The sequence below is a fragment of the Lycorma delicatula genome, chromosome 10, assembly GCF_047948215.1.
Source record: "Lycorma delicatula isolate Av1 chromosome 10, ASM4794821v1, whole genome shotgun sequence".
Lineage (NCBI taxonomy): Eukaryota > Metazoa > Arthropoda > Insecta > Hemiptera > Fulgoridae > Lycorma > Lycorma delicatula.
Genome location: NC_134464.1, coordinates 61,122,648 through 61,145,752, shown reverse-complemented (window position 1 = coordinate 61,145,752; position 23,105 = coordinate 61,122,648). Strand labels below are relative to the sequence as shown.

The following is a 23,105-nucleotide window of genomic DNA, read 5'->3' as shown; positions in this document are numbered from 1 at the left end:
GTTAGGTCAGATGCAGGGTTTGCAGCTGGCCAAAATTTTTCTCCAGCATTTTTGGAGTGTTGTATTCTTTACCTGGTTCCAAGACAGTGCAATAGCATAGACGGCATCTTTTACTGTAAACTTTTTTTGAAAATCAGTCACTTCACAGTTGGCATTTAACAGGCCTTGAATAAAAGACCTTCTATAAAAGCATTTAAAATTTTGAATAACCCCTTCGTCCATGGGTTGAATCAAAGATGTTACGTTAGGTGGGAGCAGAGTAGCAACAATATTTCCAACTAACTCATCTACTGGCGGGTGGGCTTTGCAATTGTCCAAAAGAAGGATGGCTTTAGTATCTTCTGGTAGACCAAGGCTTTTGAAGGATTCCTTGACCTCAGGCACAAAGTGGTGAAAAAACCAGTCTTTAAAGAGGGCAGCAGTCATCCACGCATTTGATTGAGCATCGTATTGGACAGGCAAGTGTGTAACATTCTTAAAAGCCCTGGGTTTTGCAGATTTACCTATCACAAAAGGGGTCACTCGGTGGTTTCCAGACGCATTAGCACATAGCAAAACGGTTAATCTGTCTTTGTTTTTTTAAAACCCTTGACTGCTTTTTCTTCTCTCCCAGCTAGATGTAGATGTTGCTAGATGTTGTATAGTGTAGATAGTTGTATAGTGTAAACATCGCCACAATAGCCCTGTTTCATCAGCATTGCAAATCTGTTCAGGTGTTAAATCATTATCAGCCACGATTTTCTCAAACTCGTCTTTGTATTTTTCTGCAGAGTTTTGGTTTGCTGAAAGTGTTTCTCCAGTTACATCAAGTCTTCGAATTCCATGCCGAAACTTAAAGTTTCTGAGCCAACCATCAGAATAATTACATTCACTTTCAGCAACTCCTAAATCTTGGCCGAATTTCTTTGCCTTTTCAACAATCATTGGCCCTGTTACCGGCTTTCCTTCAGAACGTACTGCACTAAACCATTTGTACAATACACTATCTAGCTGTTCCAGTTTTGGTTTTTTTAATGTTTGTCTAGAAGCCAATTTTTCAGTTGTTACCGATTGAGAAGCAAACTTCATTAGTTAATCTTTTTGTTTTTTAATGTCATAAATAGTTGATGAGCCAATATTAAACTCATTCATTAAAACATTTCTATTCTCGCCTTTTTCTAGCCGTTTGATGATTTCTAGTTTCTGATTGAGAGTCAGTGTTACGTGTTTTCGTTTCTCTCCTTTTGAACTCGAAAGCTTAGGTTTTGAAAACATGGTCACTGTACAGTTAGAACGAAAATCACTTTTTTTATAATCAGTTTCAAAAGTTACGTTTACTGCGATGTGAAAGGATACAAAACAACAACGCACAAAAAAATGGCGAAGACGCTTCGTGATTGATTAACGGAGCTGCACTGCACCTGAATTTGTTGTGACAGCTGAGACTAGCCGGCCGCTAATTGTTTCCGAACAATACCGAGCGCTTCCGGATGATCCCGAACTACCCCGAAAACTTCCGAATAGCTCTCGAGCGTTTTTATTTGCTTTAAAGACACACTTTTGGAGAAAACCAAACTTTTTACAATTTTCCGGAGCGATGCCGGACTATCGGGCATTCCGGACTGTTAGATGCCGGACTAATGGACTTCTACTGTATATAAATAGACGGGAAAGTAAAACAGTTTACTCCATTATTTAAAAAGATATACACAGGTTTGTGTTTACAATTTAACCATTTTTATTTTAGAATATCGCTCATAATAAATTATTTAATGTTACTGAAAAAATTATAAAATGTTTGTAACTTAACTTTGTCTTTTAATATATCCTGCTTTACCATAAAAATAACAAAAAATTAAAAACTTAATTATTTGTTCAATACATTACAATATGATGATTAAATTTAAATTAATATAATCTATTAATGATTGTTTTGTAGCGGAGTAGTGTATGTAAACTGTTGCCTCAAATAAAATAACAGTGAAGTTTTTAAATGAAATATTTTTCATAATAACTTGAAAAAAGATTAGTATACTCGTATAAACACTTTAATTTAATCAAAAAGCGCCAACTTCCAAGGGCAAGTAGTAGTGTCTGGTTATTCAAATCTGGGTTCCAGTTTTAATTTCAATCAGACTTAGCATTTTTCACAGTCTACAAATTGACATTCTTCATTTCCTTTATCGAATTGGCATTAGAAAAAAAATTATTGAAGAAAGAAATCCATTCAAATTTCATCTGCCTAAACATAAAAAAGCCAGAAAACAATTTGTATAGACTTGTGGTCTTAAGGAACTGTAATAAAACATTTATAAAAAACATAGAGATGACCAAAACAACACATTTTTACATAAAATATAAATGATAAATGTTTTTTAATTAAATGACCAGTTGAAAAGCTTCTTAAATTAATATTGTAATTGAAAATGGAGATTAGTTGATTCTCATTTATGGAATCTCACAAGTGACTGTACCATCCAAAATTAGGACTCCTGTCTTTCTTAGGTAGGATAAAGGACAGATATTATGGAGGAGACATTTCTGTTACCAAACTATTGCAGCTGACTGGCATATGTTTTTCTATCCACTATTAATACAATCTATTCTGACATCACCCATCATTTTCAGGCTGTTTCGTAGTGATTTTGCATTGTATACTTTTTTAACAATTTTATTCCCTTTAAGCTTAAAGAGATTCTTATACCTGCATATCCAATTTTCTTAATACTGAACTGTATTTTTTTTTTATTAATGGACTTCTAAATATTAATCACATGTTTATTTTTGTTGCACTTATTTATTTTTTTCCCCTTCAGATAGATTGATTTCAAAAAAGAAGGGGGAACCTATACTTTGATTAGTGAAATCCAATGTCAATGGAAACACTGTCTGAGGTATTTTAATACAGTGAGATTATTTTTGTAAACCTTTCTTTAACTTTTATTTTATTAATTGAGTTTTTTTATAGAATTTATTAAAGTCTGAACAAAACTAGTGAGGTCTATTGTTATCAAAACTATTAGTTTAACTTTGAGATACATTATTTTTTCACTAATATCTTATCTTAGTTTGGATTTTTTTGGTGTTGCTTATCAAAAAAAGTACTAGCTATAAGATGCATTAAGTATGGTTTTTAAGAATAAAAAATATTGCACACTTAATACCACGTGATAAATATCTACAGTAGTAGTTTATTTTTCCCACTATGATTGTATTATCTATTACTACTGTTATTATAATACAATAAGTATAATTTTGGTATCAATTATAATAATTATATTCCCAAGCAGATCCATTGTTGTTCCATGACAAATACTTCAAATTAGAAGCTGACAAGGCAAGGTCATTTTTACATAAAATGTAAGGTATCAAGGTTTGATTTTGGCTGTTTTGTAATTTAATGTAATTATTTGTGGCTTATTAAACAGAAAAATTAACATTTCATCATAATATTTCTTATAATAATAATAATAATAAAAAATAAAAAAATAGAAATAGCTCATTACAATGTTTATGATGCATTGTTTTCATTTGTTGAATAAAATAGAACATTTCATGTCATCAATAAAAAAATGTAATTTTGTATGCCTATTTTCTATAATATAACAATTTAAAATAATTGCTACAAATTTAACACAAGAACACAAAATCTACTTAGTATTTGGAGGAAACTGTACTTAAAAATTGATCACAATCAGTTGCAATTGGTATAGTGTGCAAAATGAAAAGAAAATCTTGTCTTTGTAAATTGTCTATTGCTAGGAAGTCATAAAATTTGGATTCATGGCTCATTTTCAAGCTTTTTTCTTAGTAAATGTGCAGTTCTAATAATAAAAACGATTGAACCATTTTTCTGCTGTTAAAGGAAAAAAGTTCCAATTTTATTGCATTTTTTGTTAAGCCAACTTGGAGTCCGTATACTTAATGTAGTTTATAAGAAATGTAACTCAAATATATTATCTGTTCAGAACAGTTATTCTTATATATTTTAGCAAAGTTTCAGCCCTGAGGTGCAAAAGGTTTGGATGTTTGATAGGTTTTTAAAAAAATTGTTATTTCAATTCCCAATACAGTTACCAAATCAATTCAGATACTATTATCCTTTCATTAATATGTATATAAACAAAAATTGAACCAAATGAAATGTAACATTGCTGAAATATAAGAGAATAAATGTCCTGAAGGATTTTTACTGTAAATTCTGTAAAGCAGTTTTGCTATAAATTGTGTGAACTACCAGGATCTTTCAAAATGTTCTTGCCCTGACACAGAGATAGTGCAAGTATGAAAAAATGATTATAGTATCTGTCAAGAAGATCCTTTAGATGGTGTGCTGCAAAGTTTCAAACATGTTAAGTTGTTTGTTTGTTGCAATCAAGTAAAGCAAACAAGTTTTGATACTGAAAAATGAATAAAGTTAAAGTTTGACCTGTTATAAAGTATTTTGTCTTAGAAGGTTTATTCCCAATGGACATAATAAAAGAGCTACAGTCCACTTTAAAGGATATTGTCTCTTTGTTTTTGATGGTAAAAAAGCGGGTTGTTGAATTTAAACATCGTACATCCATTCAAGATGAGAATGCATGGGACACCCAAAAATACTACAATCGATGTAGTAGTCACAAAAATGTATAATGCTGCATTAAATAATTATCGACTGAAGGCATGCGAGTTTGATGACATTGCAAACATCTTGTTGGCACAAGAGTTTACATGATGGTTTGGGTATAAAAATGTTTTCCCCTTGATGTTGCTGTGTTTGTTAATAGTCGATCAAAAACATATTAGATTGAATATATCTGAAGAATGTTTAGACTTAAAATGCCATTCTGCTGAATTTCTTTTTTTTTGTAATAGTATTGAGTAGTATCCATCTGAAACAAATTCATCATTACATGCCAAAGACAAAACAGTGGGTTGGAGAAAGTAAAAGTGGACCAAAGAAAGTGAAAGTGGTTCTATTTATGAAAAAATTCATGGCTACAGTTTATCAGAATTCCTGTGGTGAAGTACTCATAGACTACCTGGAAAAAGGCAGGACCATTACCAAATAGTATTATGCTTCACTACTGGACCAATTCAAGGGTGCTACTCAGGCTAAGTCAAAACTGAGACAATCGCTTATTTTGCAGAGTTGGACAAATCACATTATACTGGTGCTATTAAAAAGTTGGAAAATTGTTAATTTATTGTACAAGTGTTAATGCACTGAATTGCAAGGTGACTGTATTGAAAAATATAAAATAAGATAGCTGAAAAACTTTATGTTTACTTTGTCAGGCCAAGAAGTTTTGTAATGACCCTCATAGATGTGATTGATATCAAAGTTGATTTACATATAAAATGAATTAAAAAGGATACTTTTTGTTTATTAATATTGGGAACGGTCAGCATTAATTATTATATAATAATTAATTTAGAAAAGTAAATGCTTTAAAGAGCCATGATTTCAGATTTTGTAATTTCCCATTGATGAGGCATATGACTTCGAATTCAATAACAGGCTTCATCTTTAATTTGTCATACAATTATCTCATAACAATCTGTTATCAAGATATTCTGATATGTTACTTAAGAAAATAATCTAGAGAAATTATCTTGTTCAAATTCATACAAAAGCTTGTTTGAATTTGTTTAGTTGGGAGATTAAATCCATTATTCTAATGTAGTACTCATTTTATTAGGATTAAACTAATGACGCCATGTAATAAAGTTTGCTCAAATGAATCCCCACTCTAAAATTTCAACTCAAAGTAAATAAACACCAAAAAAAAAAGACTCAGTATAAGGTGGAAAGAAGATATCAAGTAAATTATTACTGAATATAATATACTAATGATCTTTTACAAGTCTACAACTTATTGTCATGTAGTAATATTTCAAATTAAAAATAGTAGGTAAAGAGTAAAATTGTCTTCCTTACAACCTGATAGCTTTACATCACATCAGGGATCCAGGAAATTGGGGATTGTGATGAAAAAAATAAAATGCTGGTGGTTTGTTTAATAAACTGTAAGTCATCAAAACTGAATCCAACCATTTAAAGAAATAAATTTAAACAGCCAGTTGCTCTCACCCATCCTATTACATAGATGCACTATGAACTTATCTAGTATATACTGTACTAGTTATAGTCTGTATTAGTCTCTTTGAATTTCTTTCTTTTTTTAATTATCAAGATTCAGATTTTTTTAGTCTTCTATTTCTTGTGAACAGTTTTTCATATTCACCTAGTTTTACAGTCTTAGCTGTATTTTTAATAATAATTATAATGAAAAATAAAGTAATTTAAGAGAATAGTACTTTTTATTTCAAGTTGAAGCCAGATTAAAATGTAGTAACTGTTGGTAGTAGTGTGATTTTAATTTAGCATGAACTTCAAAAGTAGAAATTTATTTTTTTACTTCAATTATTTTTTTGAGTCGGTTATTATTATTTTGTTTTAAGTGCTTTAATAAGGATAAAATTAGTTCATTATTGATGTATTATCATTTATTAAAAATATTAACAAAAGTCATTTTAAAATTCTTGAATGTTTCTTAAATTATGCATATACATTTTATTATTTGAATCTTTGGAAACTCTAAAGAAGTAGTTTAAAATTGGTACAGAAAAAACCATATGACTTTAAATTTTAATACTTTTGAAATCGGTCAGCAACTGAAGGTCACATTGCTTCCAAACCTCTCGTATCTTAAAAATCCTGACTATTCCCCTCACCATAGCATTTACTGTTGATTATAAATACTACTTATTTTTAGTGGAATCCAAAATCATTTCTTTCACTTCCATCATTTTTTTTATATCTATTTTGGCTCTTATCTGCAGCAGGTTTTTTAACACTGCCTTCAGTAGTCCTTAGCCTGCAGCTTATGACATACTATTATTTATTGACCTGAGCCCTGTAATGGCATAATTCTCTACTGCAGTCTTAAATATTTTTCTATCATTAATGCTTTATTCCAGACAAGAGAATAAACCCTCCTATTAAGATTTCATCTTTTATTAGTTTTCAACTTATATCATGTCCATCTTGAAGTAGTAGTAGTCTGAAGTAAGTTTCACTTACTCAATCACATGCAAACTTAAAAAAAAAAATTCTTTTAAATGTAAAAAAAGAATTATCTCTGAAGTCTCTATGACCATTTACGGGCTAGATATTTGTAACGTCAGAAATTGTTAAGCATGTCTTCTTTAATAGTAATAGTCGATTATTATAGATATTTTGATGTAATAAAGTTAAGATTGGCTATAACATTTTTTTAACATTCTATTTACATTAATAAGTTTTACAGATCAAAACATTTTTTTTTCAAATTTTATATTTATGTATATACTCTAAAATTATGATAAAATATAAAATACTTACGTTATTGTAAAACAAGACATTCCATAAAATGAACAGCAATTTCTTCAGGAGGATATTGACTCTGATCTGATGAAGAAAAAAATACAACTTATAAACTGTTATTTTTTTTATTGATACTATTCCTACATAATTGTTTTTAGCAAATCCATAGACTTAAAGGAAGTATAAAAGGAATAAAAAAAAACATTAAGCTGCAGTTTTCAAATCTCATACCACGTTACTCAAGTACTATTAATAGTGCTAACAAGTATTTGTTATTAACATGTTGATAGCCCAGAATAGTGTAGTAAACATTACAGCTAAAAATTCCACTTGTGACTAGCCTTGGTCATATTTTGGGTGTTAAAAAATACTATCTATCAGCTGTTCATATTTTTCATTGATACTGAGAAAAGCTTATGACTAAAAAGATCCGTTGGAAGTGCTTGAAACAGTTACAGGAAAAAGGAATAGACATTGACTTAAGTAACTACATAAAAAGAGTAGATTCGAATTGAAACTAGTATATGTAGTGGAATGATTTAATCTAGATAAGGAATTAAAAAAAGGAAATATATTGTTACATACCTTATTTAATGCAACAATAGAAATTATAACAATGGTTGTTAAAGGAATTCAGTCACTTTTGCTCATGTAATAATTTGGGATAAGAATACTGGAAATATATGAATCAGTTTGATGCAGAGAATGCTTGTTTAAAATTGCGTTGTTTGAAAATAAATAAGGAGAAAATGAAGTGACGATTACGGGTAAGAATAAATTATGTAACTTTGTAAGGTACTGCTTTGAAGAAGATGGAAACATTTACTTAACTCATCACAAACATTGAGACTAATTGAAGACTAGTAAGTTAGGGAAAGAAAGCTGATTTTTTTTTTTATAAAGTTTTTTTGTAGAATTAATCATTCCCACAGATGTTAAAAATGTTAGTGTATACAGTGTATTTTGTATGTGCCTATGGTTATACAACATTTATGGTTAATGTCTGAGAGAGTTACAGAATTGAGCAAAAATTATGAAGTTTTTGAGATCAGTCGTGGGTAGTAGGCAAAACAAGTGAAGAACTGTGGTATAACAAGTGCACTAAATATAACTAATCAAAGAGAAAGGTTTGAGAAGAGATAAAGTAGTTTGTTTATATAAGGAACAAACTGTCTTGAAGTGGTTAAGAAACAGCATGTGAAAGATCTCTTTTGATTTATAGAAGTTCTGGTTGTGTAAAAGAAATAAGTCTGTATTTTGGTTGCAGGTTCTTCAATAACTATCAAAAAAAGTTTTATTAAAAATAAAAAAAAGTTTACTACCTGATTAAATATTATGAATATTTAAGTTCTTATGCTTTATTTGATTGATATTTTAGGTAAATCCAAAAAAATCTTGATTTTTTGTTTTTTGCAAACTATGTACGGCTTCAACAAACTATTCTGAGGCCTTACATCAGTTGATAATTCAAGGGATGGCTGAAATACAATTGCTTAGTTACTGATAACTCACAAATGAAAGAGATAATCAACTTGAAAAAAATATGCCATAAAAGTACATTTTATGTGGTATAAAGACAGATTAATTTTTTTACATAGTGGAAAATGACTATTTTCAGATGAAATTTTTACTGTAAAACACTTTTCTCATTCCATCAATGATGAATATTGGTGGTCTTTTCTTAATATATGACCTCACTGCATCCTTCAGCTCATCATTCGTGGTAAAAGGAATACCTGTAATTCCACTTTAATTATGGAAAGAAGTGAAATCACAGCGGATGCTAAATTTTGTGAGGATGGTGTATGTGGAATAGGTTCAAATCTCAACTTCACAAAAACATTTATGGTTGCATGCAATGTGTATAGCCAAGCATTATCATGTTGCAGAATTATTGGCTTCATGGATTGTCGAACACAAACACATGCAACTCCTAAAGTGTTTAACGTCTGTTTATCACACAGAATTTACAGTTGACCTAGCTTCCACCTAGTTTTATAAGTCTTAGAAACTGGTTGATTGCTGCGAAGTTCAATCTAAATATTCACTTTACCTGTTTCAGAAGCATGAAATTTTATTGCTCACATTTGATCACAGTACTTTGATCAACAGTTTCATCACTATAGATAGCTTTGAGACAGATGATGAATCATCTAAATGTCACTAGCATTCACTTTTTCTGCTATTAAAAATTCCTGCTTGTTGTTTTAGATATATTGATATGCCAAATGTACTCAACTTTATAAAATGAGACGACATGGGTACAGATCAATAAGTTTTGGAGTGTTAGTTATACGGGAATGAAACTACAAGATTGTAACAACTGTGAAATTTTTTTCTCCCATTATGCTCTAGTTGCATTACATTACAGCCACCCCTCGCAACTCGTGAAATCCATAAGCACTATACTTCAGATTATGTTGAAATATTCATTTTATTATTTTTTTTAATTAACTGTTTGATAAATTTGAAATGATTCAAAAGGTGATCGCAATACACTTTACTTTATGAAGAAGTTATGGAAATTTGGTCTTTAATTGTGCTTGATTTTGCTATTTGTGAAACATTCAGAGAGTGGTGCTTGGAGCATTGAGTTGCATTGATGTTGTGATTGATTTGGGTTTTTCACAAACACCATATAAGAAACTTTTATCTGTAAAGTAAAGAACACAAACTTGACAGTTTTCAATGGCTTAAATTATACAAATGAATAAAAATAACAGTTATGGTAAAAGAACTAACATAATTCAAAATTCAAATACTCTTTTAAATTTGTCAATTGGATCTGTCATTTTTCATATTACTAACTTTTATACTTTTCTAATTTTTTATATGTTTTATAAAACATGATGATGATATCTCTGCTAGTTGAATTTCTATAAATCAGGGACACAGTGTTGGATTCCTTGTGAATTTATTGAATAAACTATACTTATTAAAGTAACATTAGGATGAGCAGAGAAATTTTTTCATTTATTACATGGCAGTTTTAGTGAGGAATAGATTCAACATTGCTAGATTGCTTTTGGGTATGAAATTGAATATTTTTTTTGAGGTAACATAAAACTTAGGCTAAATTTTTACGTATATTTTCTGAAACTTTTACAATCCATTTCCAGTATAATTTCTCTTATACTTGCCTGCACATAATATCTATTTGGACATCAACTTTACATGTTTACTTCTGAATCTTTAAATTTAAATTTCTACCTGAAGCGTGATTATCTTAACAAAATGTAGTAAGTTGCATATGTTTTAAGTAACTACAGAATAAATGATGACATTAATTTTTACATTTAAAAAATTTCAAAATGACAAAAATTTTAATTCGTAAATCACTCATATGCTAAATATTATTATATTTTAAAAAATATCTTTTATTAGGTAAATTTTCAGCACATTATAGTGGATAAAATTTACACTTGATATATTCAAATACAACCTCAAACCGTGAAATTGCAGAGATTAGAATAAGTCAATACTCAAATTACAAAATCAGTGTATTTCATCCAAAAGAAATAATTTTAGCGGAGTTCAACCTCCAAGATAAAAAGAAGTTAATTAGATATCATCATTTTGTCTGTTAAAAAACAGAAATCTTAGAATTTTTATTCTTCTGTTTATAGAATAGCATTCTTTCAAGAATGTGTCATTGAAATATTCCTTATGAGAATGCAAGTTTACATCTGAAGTCTTTCTGGAATATGGATCTGCTACTGTGCAGACAGTTATATTAATCAATCTTAATTTGTCCATTATCCTATTATCTATTTATTACTAGTAAAAATATATGTTTATATGAAATATAAACCCTACCAAAATGCAGTAATTAGCTAAGTTTAACTAACCATATTAATTTCCAGTAACCAGTTTTCATGGTATCCTGTATCTTCAGTTGGTATTAAATTCTATATCTATTACATTAAACATGTTCTTTTAATATTTGTTATTTTATTAGAAATTATACCGTCTATTGTGAAATTCAGAATGATATTATTAGCATACATGTAATTTTGCTGTCCAATACTGGAAAAATCATTAAAAGAATATGTTTTAATATAACAGATTTATTACCAGAATTTAATACCAACTGAAGATGTGGGATACTGCAAAAAACAGTTATTGGAAATTAATATGGTAAGTTTAATTTATCTAATTACTGTGTTTTGGTGGTTATATCTCATATAATATTAAATGTTATTAACACAGTGATTAATATATAATGAATTATTTGAATATTAAAAAAAAGGTGTGTGTGTGTGTGTGTGTGTGTGTGTGTGTGTGTGTGTGTGTGTGTGTGCAGAGTGATTCAGAATTGCTTAGCAACACTTCAGGAGGTGATTTAGGACATAATGTAACAAAAAAAATTCCACTAATTATATTTCTGGAAACGATTTGTTTTATAATTATGGTTAGCAAAAGGTTTCACCCTGACTTTTACTCCAAGGTTAAACTGAAGTATTATTGAAATTATTGGAGCTCAAATTTGGGAGTTTTGTATTTTTTTTGGAGAGCTGGAAAACTGAATAAAACAGGTCTGAAAATTGTACTTGTAGTATTTGAAAAACTGCAAATTTCTTCTCTACAAATTTTGTTAGAAATTTTTGTTTGTTTATTGACAGTTCCATAAAGAGAATAATTGCAAATCTAAAAAGTGATTTTTGATTCCAATTTTTTGAGCTTTGCAACAGTATTATTACTCAAACTTTTGGACCGAAGACATAAATTTTTTCTTAATTTAGATTCTAAGAACTTTATTATGGCTTTATTTACTCTTGGAGCAAAAGTCATGGAGAATTATTTCTGCAGTTATAACTTCAAAACAAAGTAATTCTAAACATATTTTTATAGGAAATGTATTGCCAGTTCAAAACTGAATCGCAATGCAATTTTGAATCTCCCTTAATGTTTTTTCAATAAATTTAGTAATTATTGAGTTACTATCTTACTCCCTTAATCTTACCGCCTAGAGCTTTAAAACAGTATTCCATTTTTTTTCTATTTCTTTTGTGGTATGAATGACCTTCAGGTATTATTTCGTTTGCTTTTCGCATAACATTTTCAAAATTAAGTTCATACATATTCTTCTTATCTGTTTTAAGCATCTAAAAAAGAATTAAAAAAAATTTGTTATCAATTAAATATTCTAAACCATTTACCACTATTCCAGTTGTTACCTGGATGAACATTGATCTGATTCAGGTAGTTATAATATTTGTTGATTAATATTTCCATTACTGTATGGAGACAGTATGTATAATTTCCAACAGAAAGGAGTTCATTATTTTTATCCTTTATATTATTTGTCTGAGTCTACATTATATCTGTGAAACATTAAGTATCTTAGATACAAGTGGCACTAATCGAGTTGATTTCTGTGGGTAATGATATTTACCATACAACTAATCTCAGAGATGAACAGTGAAGATGCCATTTGTAGGATTGAATGTCACATGTATTTCTTAAAGCTACTACAGAAAACTTAAATAATTATTTACTTGTTATCATTCTTTTGGTCGTCGCATATAATTTTCATAACAATTCATATATATTTTTCTTATCTGTTTTAACCACCTAAAAGAGAAATAAACAAATTTGTTATCAATCAATATTCTAAACCATTTACTACTATTCCAGGTGTTACCTGGGTGAACATTGATCTGATTATCATTGAACATTGATCTTGTTATCATTTTAATCCAGGATATTACATTTCTGTTACTGAATATGACATCTGGTATCCTATAATAAGTAGAACGTTGCATTCGGAAAGTAACCGTGTGCTGTGTTTAAGTATTTTTGAATAACAATTAGTATAATTTTTTTTTTTGACAAAAATGATTTTATTTTGTTGTTTCAATGTTTCTTTATTAAACATTGAAGTTTTTGATGTCATATTATTTATTGGAAATTTTGATTCGTTTGATTAACCCAGTAATACACAAGAAGTGATCATCTGGGTCCTTACAGTTTGCACGTAAAACTTCTTGATTAAAAGTAAACTTGTAGGTTAAATTTTGCAGATATCACTTTAAGGCCTCTACCGTTTTTTGAAAAGACCATTGATATTTGAGACCAGTGATGTTTTGTTGTATGATTCTTGTTGTTCCCAACGTTCGAGATCTCAATTGTAAGCCGACGCTTGAGTCGGCTTACAATTTGATACAATCTCAATTGTATCAAATCGATGATTGGAGTGATGATGTGGACAATTTTAACAATATATCTTTCAGTGTTCATTTTTTGTAATTGTTCATTATATTTTAATAAATAAATATTGTTTTATCATTTGAAAATACATGTATTTATTTAAATAGAGACATAACAATTCTGTAATCAATTTCATCTATCAACTTACAGAAGTAGAGATCACTATGCTTGGTTCCAACCAATTGGTGCCATACCGATACAATTTATTGGACAGAGACATTCTTTGACAGTCTACTCTAAAAACTGGATCACTATTCCATTTGAACGGTGAGCACAGCCCTTTTGGTTTACAAATCCTAAGGGGTAAATAAATAGGATTCTTAACAAGATGAAGAGATCAGAAGAAACTTGAAAGGTTGCAGGTTTTGGTTTTCATTTTAAATCAACTCTAAAAGGGATACCTGGTTTGAGAGTCGGCTTCATGTTTCCATACATTTTGAGATCAGTTGTGATAAAATATCGAATTCAACTCTATAAGCTATTCTAACAATATCTGAAATTGTGCTCCCCTTTAACTACCCCATAAGTGGTTTATTGTTGATTTGTGTAGTATTCATAAGTTTCCATCTATCATGGACAGTTTTGAATTTCAGTGTGTAGGCAGCTGTGTCATTTGTTATTTTAATGATAGCTCCTATAGCTCATTACGTCCATGGATACTGACACCAGCATCAGCATTAAAATTTTTACTAAAAGAGTGAAATACAGTAAGCACAGATTAATAATTCCTGTCAATATTTCCAGTTCATTGAATAGAAACAAAAAATTTGGTATAGACACTTTTTTTTTTAACACCACAGTTAAGTACTATTTCAGAGGATGAGATGAATGATTTGTAGTGTATGTGAAAATGCCATGCCTGACCAGGATTTGAACCCGGGACCTCCAGATGAAATGCCGAGGCACTACTAATCGTGCCACGGTGGCCGGAGATTAACCCATCGGGTTAGTCTAGTGGTGAACGCGTTTTCCCAAATCAGCTGATTTGGAAGTCGAGAGTTCCAGCATTCAAGTCCTAGTAAAGTCAGTTGGTATAGACACTATAAAATTCTACAAAAAGATGGAAAAAATTCATTTATGTATTTCTGAGGTTCTATAGATATATTTTATAATTAAAAGAAAACTCTTGCTTATTAATTCACTCATTTCTAATTCTCCTGTTTCTTGAATAATTAAAAAGGTGAAATTTGGCACATTTATTCATAAAAGGTTTTAGGAAAATCAAAAAATTTGCTTTAACTGTCCCAAATTAGTTAAACAAGCATTTGATTCCTAAACTTAGTCGTTCAGTATTCTCTTGTATGAAAAAGCAACCACTACTTACTGTGCATTCGGATTGTGAAACAGTGGTGACAAGTAAACCACATTATATACATCATGAATGTAGATTTACTTACTTTACTGCATCGGCTTGCATTCTATATTAAACAAACCATAGGTTACATAGCCATAGGTTAACATTTGTTTATCAGTAATTTTTCACTTTAAATGTATAAATGCTATTAAACATTTTCGATTTCGTTTTTTTCTTTTTAATGATGTAAAATAGTTATTTATTAAGTTCAGCTTACCATGTCGGTTGCTCTGCATATTCCCAGAAAAAATGCCTGAAAAGTAATAATAATAATTATGAATAATTGGAAATTATTTTCCTTATTTTTTTCTCTCAAATTAAATAACCCTTTTTGTTACTTATTTTATTATATAAAAAGCAATTTTTTTTTTTTATATTATTAATATACTTTTACTCATATTCATTTTACATACTAATTTGTAATCAATAATAAATCTTATTTATTTAAGTTTTATGTGTTTGTTATTTTTATAATTTTTAAGATTTAATGACTTTTCAATAGCCTGGGCCATATTGTATAAACTCCTATTACTGTTAAATGATGACTTGTAAAGATTTAGGCAGTTGTTACAAAATAGTTTTACTACATTGTTCATGAAATTATAATTTAGATAAGTTGGTTGCCAGCAAACACAAAAACCATGTTTTTTTGCCCTTAAGTATGTTAATAAGTTGCAACATGTTGAAACTACTAAAGAATATGAAAATTAATCAATGGTATAAAAAGTGGCAATTTTTTTTCGGTTATGATAAACATGATTTATTTAGAAGTTCTAACATTTTCATGCATCTGTGTTTTAATAATTTATACCCAACAATCCAAAAGGTCATCTGACCTATTTTGTTTTAAAATTAAAAAAGTTTCATTTACAGGTATAATACCACTCCATTGATAGTAACTTTTTAAATAATTCTTATTTGATTAACCTGAATTTTTACCCTTTTAATATTTTGTAACATTATTATTTTAAACTACTTATTTGTCAGTTACTTTCCCATAATTATATGTAATTCACTTATTTATAATTACTCATATATAATTTTTTTTAAATATTAATGTAGAATACAACCATTTCTATTTTTAATTAATTAATTTTTCCTTTCTGAAGATTTTACCATAGTTTTCCTTAAGTCTTACTGGCAAATGCTCAAAATATTTATTTTTGTTGTCTGCAGAATAGCACATCTATTTTCTTGACCTGGATTTTATAATGTGTAAATTATATATATTCTTATCTGAATAAAGATTTTATTTATTTGTTTATTTACACTTATTCTGACTTCTTTAGTATACTTTATATAGGTTTGGATAAATTTACCAACCACCTCACTCTCATAAATGATTTCTACATATATCTTTTTTACTACAGTAATAAATTATATTTATAGCACAGAAGTGTTCCCTCCATTTAGAAATTATTGCTTATTAAAAGATAATCTGCAGAAAAAAATAACTGCAATCAGTATTGTTTGATAAATTGTAATATTTCTTTTGATACAGCCTGTATTATAAAATGTAGTACTATCACTGACGTGTCAGAACAAGCCGTTGCTCATAACAGACTTCAGCAGATAAAATTTATTGTATCATCAAGGCAGCATCAGAAAGGATATATATATATGCGCGCGTGTGTGTGTGTGTGTGTGTGTGTTTGTTGCATTGTTTAATGAGGGACTGGAAGAGTAATTATTTATGAAAATATGGAATGCTCAGTTATCTTACCTTTGCTACATCTGTTCTGAGTATCTTATTTTCCATGAAACAGTTTCCCACATGTCCTACTGTAAAAGAGGAGAAAAAAGTATTTTTAAAATAGGTAATAAAATATAATAATTTTTAATTATTAAAAAAATAATTATTTTTTTATAATATTTAAAAATAATACGGGAATTATACTATACTAGCTGGCCTGGCAATGCTTCGCTACCTAGATTTGAGTATATATATATATATAAAATAAATGAACACAAATGAAAGTTTGATAATATTAAAAAACTGAACATTATAGAACATCACAAAATTTAACCTTTCCTTTTTTCCCTCTTCCAATCTTCACCCCTTCCCCTCTTTCCCATCTTCCCTATTTCACAAAAATATTTCTTTTCACATAACTAATATTATATATTTTGAATATGAGCCAAATCGAATAATAAATACAATTTTTTTTTATTCCGCGTCTGTATGGAACGTTGCTTGTTCGTCCCCTTTTCTAGTTTAGTCAATAGAAGGAATATGAAAGCCGTTCGGTTGTTTTTTCAGTAGTGATCAGAATATGAATTTCAGATAAATTATCCCCTTAATTATACTTTTAATACTTCATACATTTTAAGATAAAGTTATTTAATCAAAATTAACCCAAATTTTTTTTACTGAACATTTTGATCTTATTCGTAATTGTACTCTATTTCATAATTATACGACTAATATTTAAAACAGGAGTGTACTCGTAAATTTCCCAGTACCGGAATGTTGGATTTTGTATTACATCGGCCGCAAGAATACGGTCCACAACCACAGGCTACATGATAATGTCAAAAAATGTACATTCATTTCTATGTCCACATCGATAAGAAGCAATCTTTTTCGTGTTAAATTTGTAACTTTTTTGTGAATTGTATTTTTATTGACTTATTTGTCGCTTACTTTCTTTTCCTGTTTAGCCTCCGGAACCACCGTAAGTTATTACTTCAGAGGATGAATGAGAATGATATGTTTGAATGTATATGAAGTGCAGTCTTGCACAGTCTCGGGTCGATCATTCCTGAGGTGTGTAGTTAATTGAAACCCAACCATCAAAGAACACCGGTATCCACGATCTAGTATTCAAATCCGTATAAACGTAACTGCCTTTACTAGGATTTGAACCTTACAACTCTTGACTTCAAAATCAGTTGATTTGCGATGACGAGTTAACCACTAAACTAGCCCGGTGGGCTTTTACTGGTCGCCTACAAATATCCAAAAGCAAAGACCATTTTCATACGACCTGATTTTTATAATTTGAAGTATATGTTTTGTGTTAAAATAAAACATAGCCAGACTTAAGTTAAAAAAAAAAAATTATTTGAAAGAACAATTTTTTATTTCTTCTAAAAAGCAGTACTGAAACAGAGTTCCGGCACCAGTGAATTCCTGTTTAAAAACCGTATGGCAGATTTGAAATAAAAAACTATCAACCCTTTTCCGGTATTTTTCCAAAGCATTCCCAGAAATCGCTATTTCATCAAAACGTTTCATTGTGGAATGAAATTTAAAAAATATAGTTTAAAATTTTTTAAATTGTTGAAAGATGTTTGTTAACAATTTCAGTCACTGATATACAATGAACTATCCATTGTTAATAGAATCTATGATACATAATGAAAATGTTTTTCGTACAATAATTTGAATTTATAAAGCTTTAAATATTAATTGAATAATTTAAATTGAACATTTTCTTAATCCAATCACGATGTTCAAGTTTTACTTGTTTGTATTTCGTTATTTTACGTATACTTTCTCGAGAGTAAGGTATTTTCTCGCGCCGGCCTTCGTGGTGCAAGTGGTAGCGTCCACCTTTAATCCGGAGATTCCAGGTTCGAATCCCGGTTAGGCATGGCATTTTCACACTCGCTACAAATCATTCATCTCGTCCTCTGAAACGATACCACCTAATAGTGGTTTCGTAGGTTAAACAAAACAAAACAAAAAATTAATAACTGAAAATGCATATTTATTTTTCATAATTTGTTTAGCATAATTCGATTTTTATTTATCATATTTTTACGCTTATAAAATATTTGTAAAAGTTTTTTAAATGAATTTCTTTTAGTAATTCTACCATTATTTTTTTATTAACGATTTTTTGTTGATTGTCTAAAGTTACTAATTTTGTATTCTTCTTAATAATCGCTAATAGATTTATTTTTGTACATAAAGAATTTTTCTTTAACGGTGTCGTAATTCTAATTTTATCAAGAATTATGATGTATTAATTCCTAAGCACGTGTTAATAAATTTAAAAAAAATTAATTCATATATAAAATTATCTACATAATCATTGTAATAAAATATATTCAGTGTTTTATCATTTGTGTATGCAATGGAGTTCATATAAAACATTCTGTCGCAAGTACGTCAAATTTCCGGTTTTAGATAAGAAAGAAAGGATGTTGCACAGCTATAATGATTTTTGAAAATAATATTACTTTCGGTGTGTTTTTTTAAATTTAATTATATTAGAATCATGTGTTCTTTAACAATACTGCAAGGTACAGTGTATTCTTCCAATAAATATAATACTTCCATATTCTTTTTTTTTGTACCTCCTTTTCATACTTGTTGAACTGTGACTGCGCATCAACTGCCCAAATTGAAGACAATTTATGTGAAGTAGTGTACATTAAATGCATTAATTAATAATTGTTTCAGTTCTAAATAATCAGTACTGTCGGTATTCCGTGATATTATCCATGATATTAAATTGATCATTATTAATTATTATTTTTATTTTTATTTTTTTTTATTTTTATTTTTTTTTTTTATTTTTTATTATTTTTTTTTTTTTTTTTATTTTTTTTTTATTTTTTTTTTTTATTTTTTTTTTATTTTTTTAATTTTTTTTTTTTTTAAATTTTTTTTTTCATTTTTTATTTTTTAATTTTTTTTTATATTTTTTTAAATTTTTATTTAAAAAATAATAATTTTTTTTTATTTCTCTTCAAATTAATAATAAGTTATCCAGTTTAGAATTTAATACATCAATTTTGACTTTTAAATCTTTATCGTTTTTCGCCTGGCTTTTATAAAGTTCTGCAATTTTTTTTAATTCAATCAAATCTGCTTCAATATCATCTTCTGACTGGTCGTCAGGAATTTCTTCGTTAGATGTGACATTTGGTTTTTCTAACTTTATGTTAGAAAATATACAAGGAAAACACCTTTTCCACATGATTATAATCAAAGAACAACAAATGTATCGTTAATAATAGAAAATAAATTCAAACTTAAAATGTTGCTGAGAAACAGCATTTGTTTAAAATGTTGCTGAGCAACAACATTTTAAATTAATAAAAATAAATCTAATTTATTTGTTATTAGCAAATTCTTTATACGTAGCTTGTGGATAAATTCATTAAAATTTTTTTTTATTTTTTTTTTTTGTCTTCAGTCATTTGACTGGTTTGATGCAGCTCTCCAAGATTCCCTATCTAGTGCTAGTCGTTTCATTTCAGTATACCCTCTACGTCCTACATCCCCAACAATTTGTTTTATATACTCCAAACGTGGCCTGCCTACACAATTTTTCCCTTCTACCTGTCCTTCCAATATTAAAGCGACTATTCCAGGATGCCTTAGTATGTGGCCTATAAGTCTGTCTCTTCTTTTAACTATATTTTTCCAAATGCTTCTTTCTTCATCTATTTGCCGCAATACCTCTTCAATTGTCACTTTATCCACCCATCTGATTTTTAACATTCTCCTATAGCACCACATTTCAAAAGCTTCTAATCTTTTCTTCTCAGATACTCCGATTGTCCAAGTTTCACTTCCATATAAAGCGACACTCCAAACATACACTTTCAAAAATCTTTTCCTGACATTTAAATTAATTTTTGCAGTAAACAAATTATATTTCTTACTGAAGGCTCGTTTAGCTTGTGCTATTCGGCATTTTATATCGCTCCTGCTTCGTCCATCTTTAGTAATTTTACTTCCCAAATAACAAAATTCTTATACCTCCATAATCTTTTCTCCTCCTATTTTCACATTCAGCGGTCCATCTTTGTTATTTCTACTACATTTCATTACTTTTGTTTTGTTCTTGTTTATTTTCATGCGATAGTTCTTGCGTAGGACTTAATCTATGCTGATCATTGTTTCTTCTAAATCCTTTTTACTCTCGGCTAGAATTACTATATCATCAGCAAATCGTAGCATCTTTATCTTTTCACCTTGTACTGTTACTCCGAATCTAAATTGTTCTTTAACATCATTAATTGCTAGTTCCATGTAAAGATTAAAAAGTAATGGAGATAGGGAACATCCTTGTCGGACTCCATTTCTTATTACGGCTTCTTTCTTATGTTCTTCAATTATTACTGTTGCTGTTTGGTACCTGTACATGTTAGCAATTGTTCTTCTATCTCTGTATTTGAACCCTAATTTTTTTGAAATGCTGAACATTTTATTCCAGTCTACGTTATCGAATGCCTTTTCTAGGTCTATAAACGCCAAGTATGTTTGTTTGTTTTTCTTTAATCTTCCTTGTTCTATTAATCTGAGGCCTAAAATTGCTTCCCTTGGCCCTATACTTTTCCTGAAACCAAATTGGTCTTCTCCTAACACTTCTTCCACTCTCCTCTCAATTCTTCTGTATAGAATTCTAGTTAAGATTTTTGATGCATGACTAGTTAAACTTTGTATTCTTCACATTTATTCTTAAGTTCTGTATTCTTCACATTTATCTGCCCCTGCTTTCTTTGGTATCATTACTATAACACTTTTTTTGAAGTCTGACGGAAATTCCCCTTTTTCATAAATATTACACACCAGTTTGTATAATCTATCAATCGCTTCCTCACCTGCATTGCCCAGTAATTCTACAGGTATTCCGTCTATTCCAGGAGCCTTTCTGCCATTTAAATCTTTTAATGGTCTCTTAAATTCAGATCTCAGTATTGTTTCTCCCATTTCATCCTCCTCAACTTCCTCTTCTTCCTCTATAACACCATTTTCTAATTCATTTCCTCCGTATAACTCTTCAATATATTCTACCCATCTATCAACTTTACCTTTCGTATTATATATTGGTGTACCATCTTTGTTTAACACATTATTAGATTTTAATTTATGTACCCCAAAATTTTCCTTACCTTTCCTGTATGCTCCGTCTATTTTACCAATGTTCATTTCTCTTTCCACTTCTGAATACTTTTCTTTAATCCACTCTTCTTTCGCCAGTTTGCACTTCCTGTTTATAGCATTTCTTAATTGCCGATAGTTCCTTTTACTTTCTTCATCACTAGCATTCTTATATTTTCTACGTTCATCCATCAGCTGCAATATATCGTCTGAAACCCAAGGTTTTCTACCAGTTCTCTTTATTCCGCCTAAGTTTGCTTCTGCTGATTTAAGAATTTCCTTTTTAACATTCTCCCATTCTTCTTCTACATTTTCTACCTTATCTTTTTTTACTCAGACTTCTTGCGATGTCCTCCTCAAAAATCTTCTTTACCTCCTCTTCCTCAAGCTTCTCTAAATTCCACCGATTCATATGACACCTTTTCTTCAGGTTTTTAAACCCCAATCTATATTTCATTATGACCAAATTATGGTCGCTATCAATGTCTGCTCCAGGGTAAGTTTTGCAGTCAACGAGTTGATTACTAAATCTTTGCTTAACCATGATATAATCTATCTGATACCTTGCAGTATCGCCTGGCTTTTACCAAGTGTATATTCTTCTATTATGATTTTTAAATTGGGTGTTGGCAATTACTAAATTATACTTCGTGCAAAACTCTATAAGTCGGTCCCCTCTTTCATTCCTTTTGCCCAGCACGTATTCACCCACTATATTTCCTTCCTTGCCTTTTCCAATGCTTGCATTCCAATCTCCAACTATTATTAAATTTTCATCTCCTTTTACATGTTTAATTGCTTCATCAATCTCTTCCTATACACACTCTACCTCATCATCATCATGGACGCTTGTAGCCATATAGACGTTAACAATCGTTGTCAGTTTAGGTTTTGATTTTATCCTTATTACAATGACTCTATCGCTATGCGTCTTGAAATACTCCACTCTCCTCCCTATATTCGTTCATCACGAAACCTACTCCTGCCTGCCCATTATTTGACGCTGAGTTAATTGTATAATGTATAGGATAAGTAAGTGGTAACCTGGGTAAATGAGATAAATGTTTTTTTCATATCCTCAAGAACTACTTTGATTATCAGTGCTGGTAAATCTTGAGCCCTTTTGTTTATTTACTCTGCCAGCCACAAAAAAAAATATATATATAAATTATCTATTACTGATCTATTGGAAACTGTGGATTGCGGAAATTTAAAATGAAACTCTTCTTTAATTTGTTTCAAAATTTATTTGTGAAAATATAGAGTAAATTTGCTGTTATTGTTTTAAAACCAGTGTGTCAATTATATCTCTTCATTCTAAGGGTTGCAACCATTATGAAATGCTCCATATTTACACAATTAATATT

At 29.5% G+C, this 23,105-nt stretch overlaps 1 protein-coding gene across 2 annotated transcripts in view; it reads right to left on the bottom strand.

The window, feature by feature from the left end:
• Positions 1–23,105, bottom strand: part of LOC142331234 (uncharacterized) — a 61,321-nt gene that overhangs the window by 4,210 nt on the left and 34,006 nt on the right. For both annotated transcript variants that reach the window (XM_075376986.1, XM_075376985.1), the window contains exons 5-8: positions 16,618–16,676; positions 15,112–15,147; positions 12,294–12,435; positions 7,349–7,414 (exon numbers count right to left, since the gene is read on the bottom strand). In XM_075376986.1, the coding sequence (XP_075233101.1) occupies positions 7,350–7,414; positions 12,294–12,435; positions 15,112–15,147; positions 16,618–16,676 (302 nt within the window). In that variant the 3' untranslated portion in view covers position 7,349. The remainder of the gene's footprint in view (positions 1–7,348; positions 7,415–12,293; positions 12,436–15,111; positions 15,148–16,617; positions 16,677–23,105) is intronic.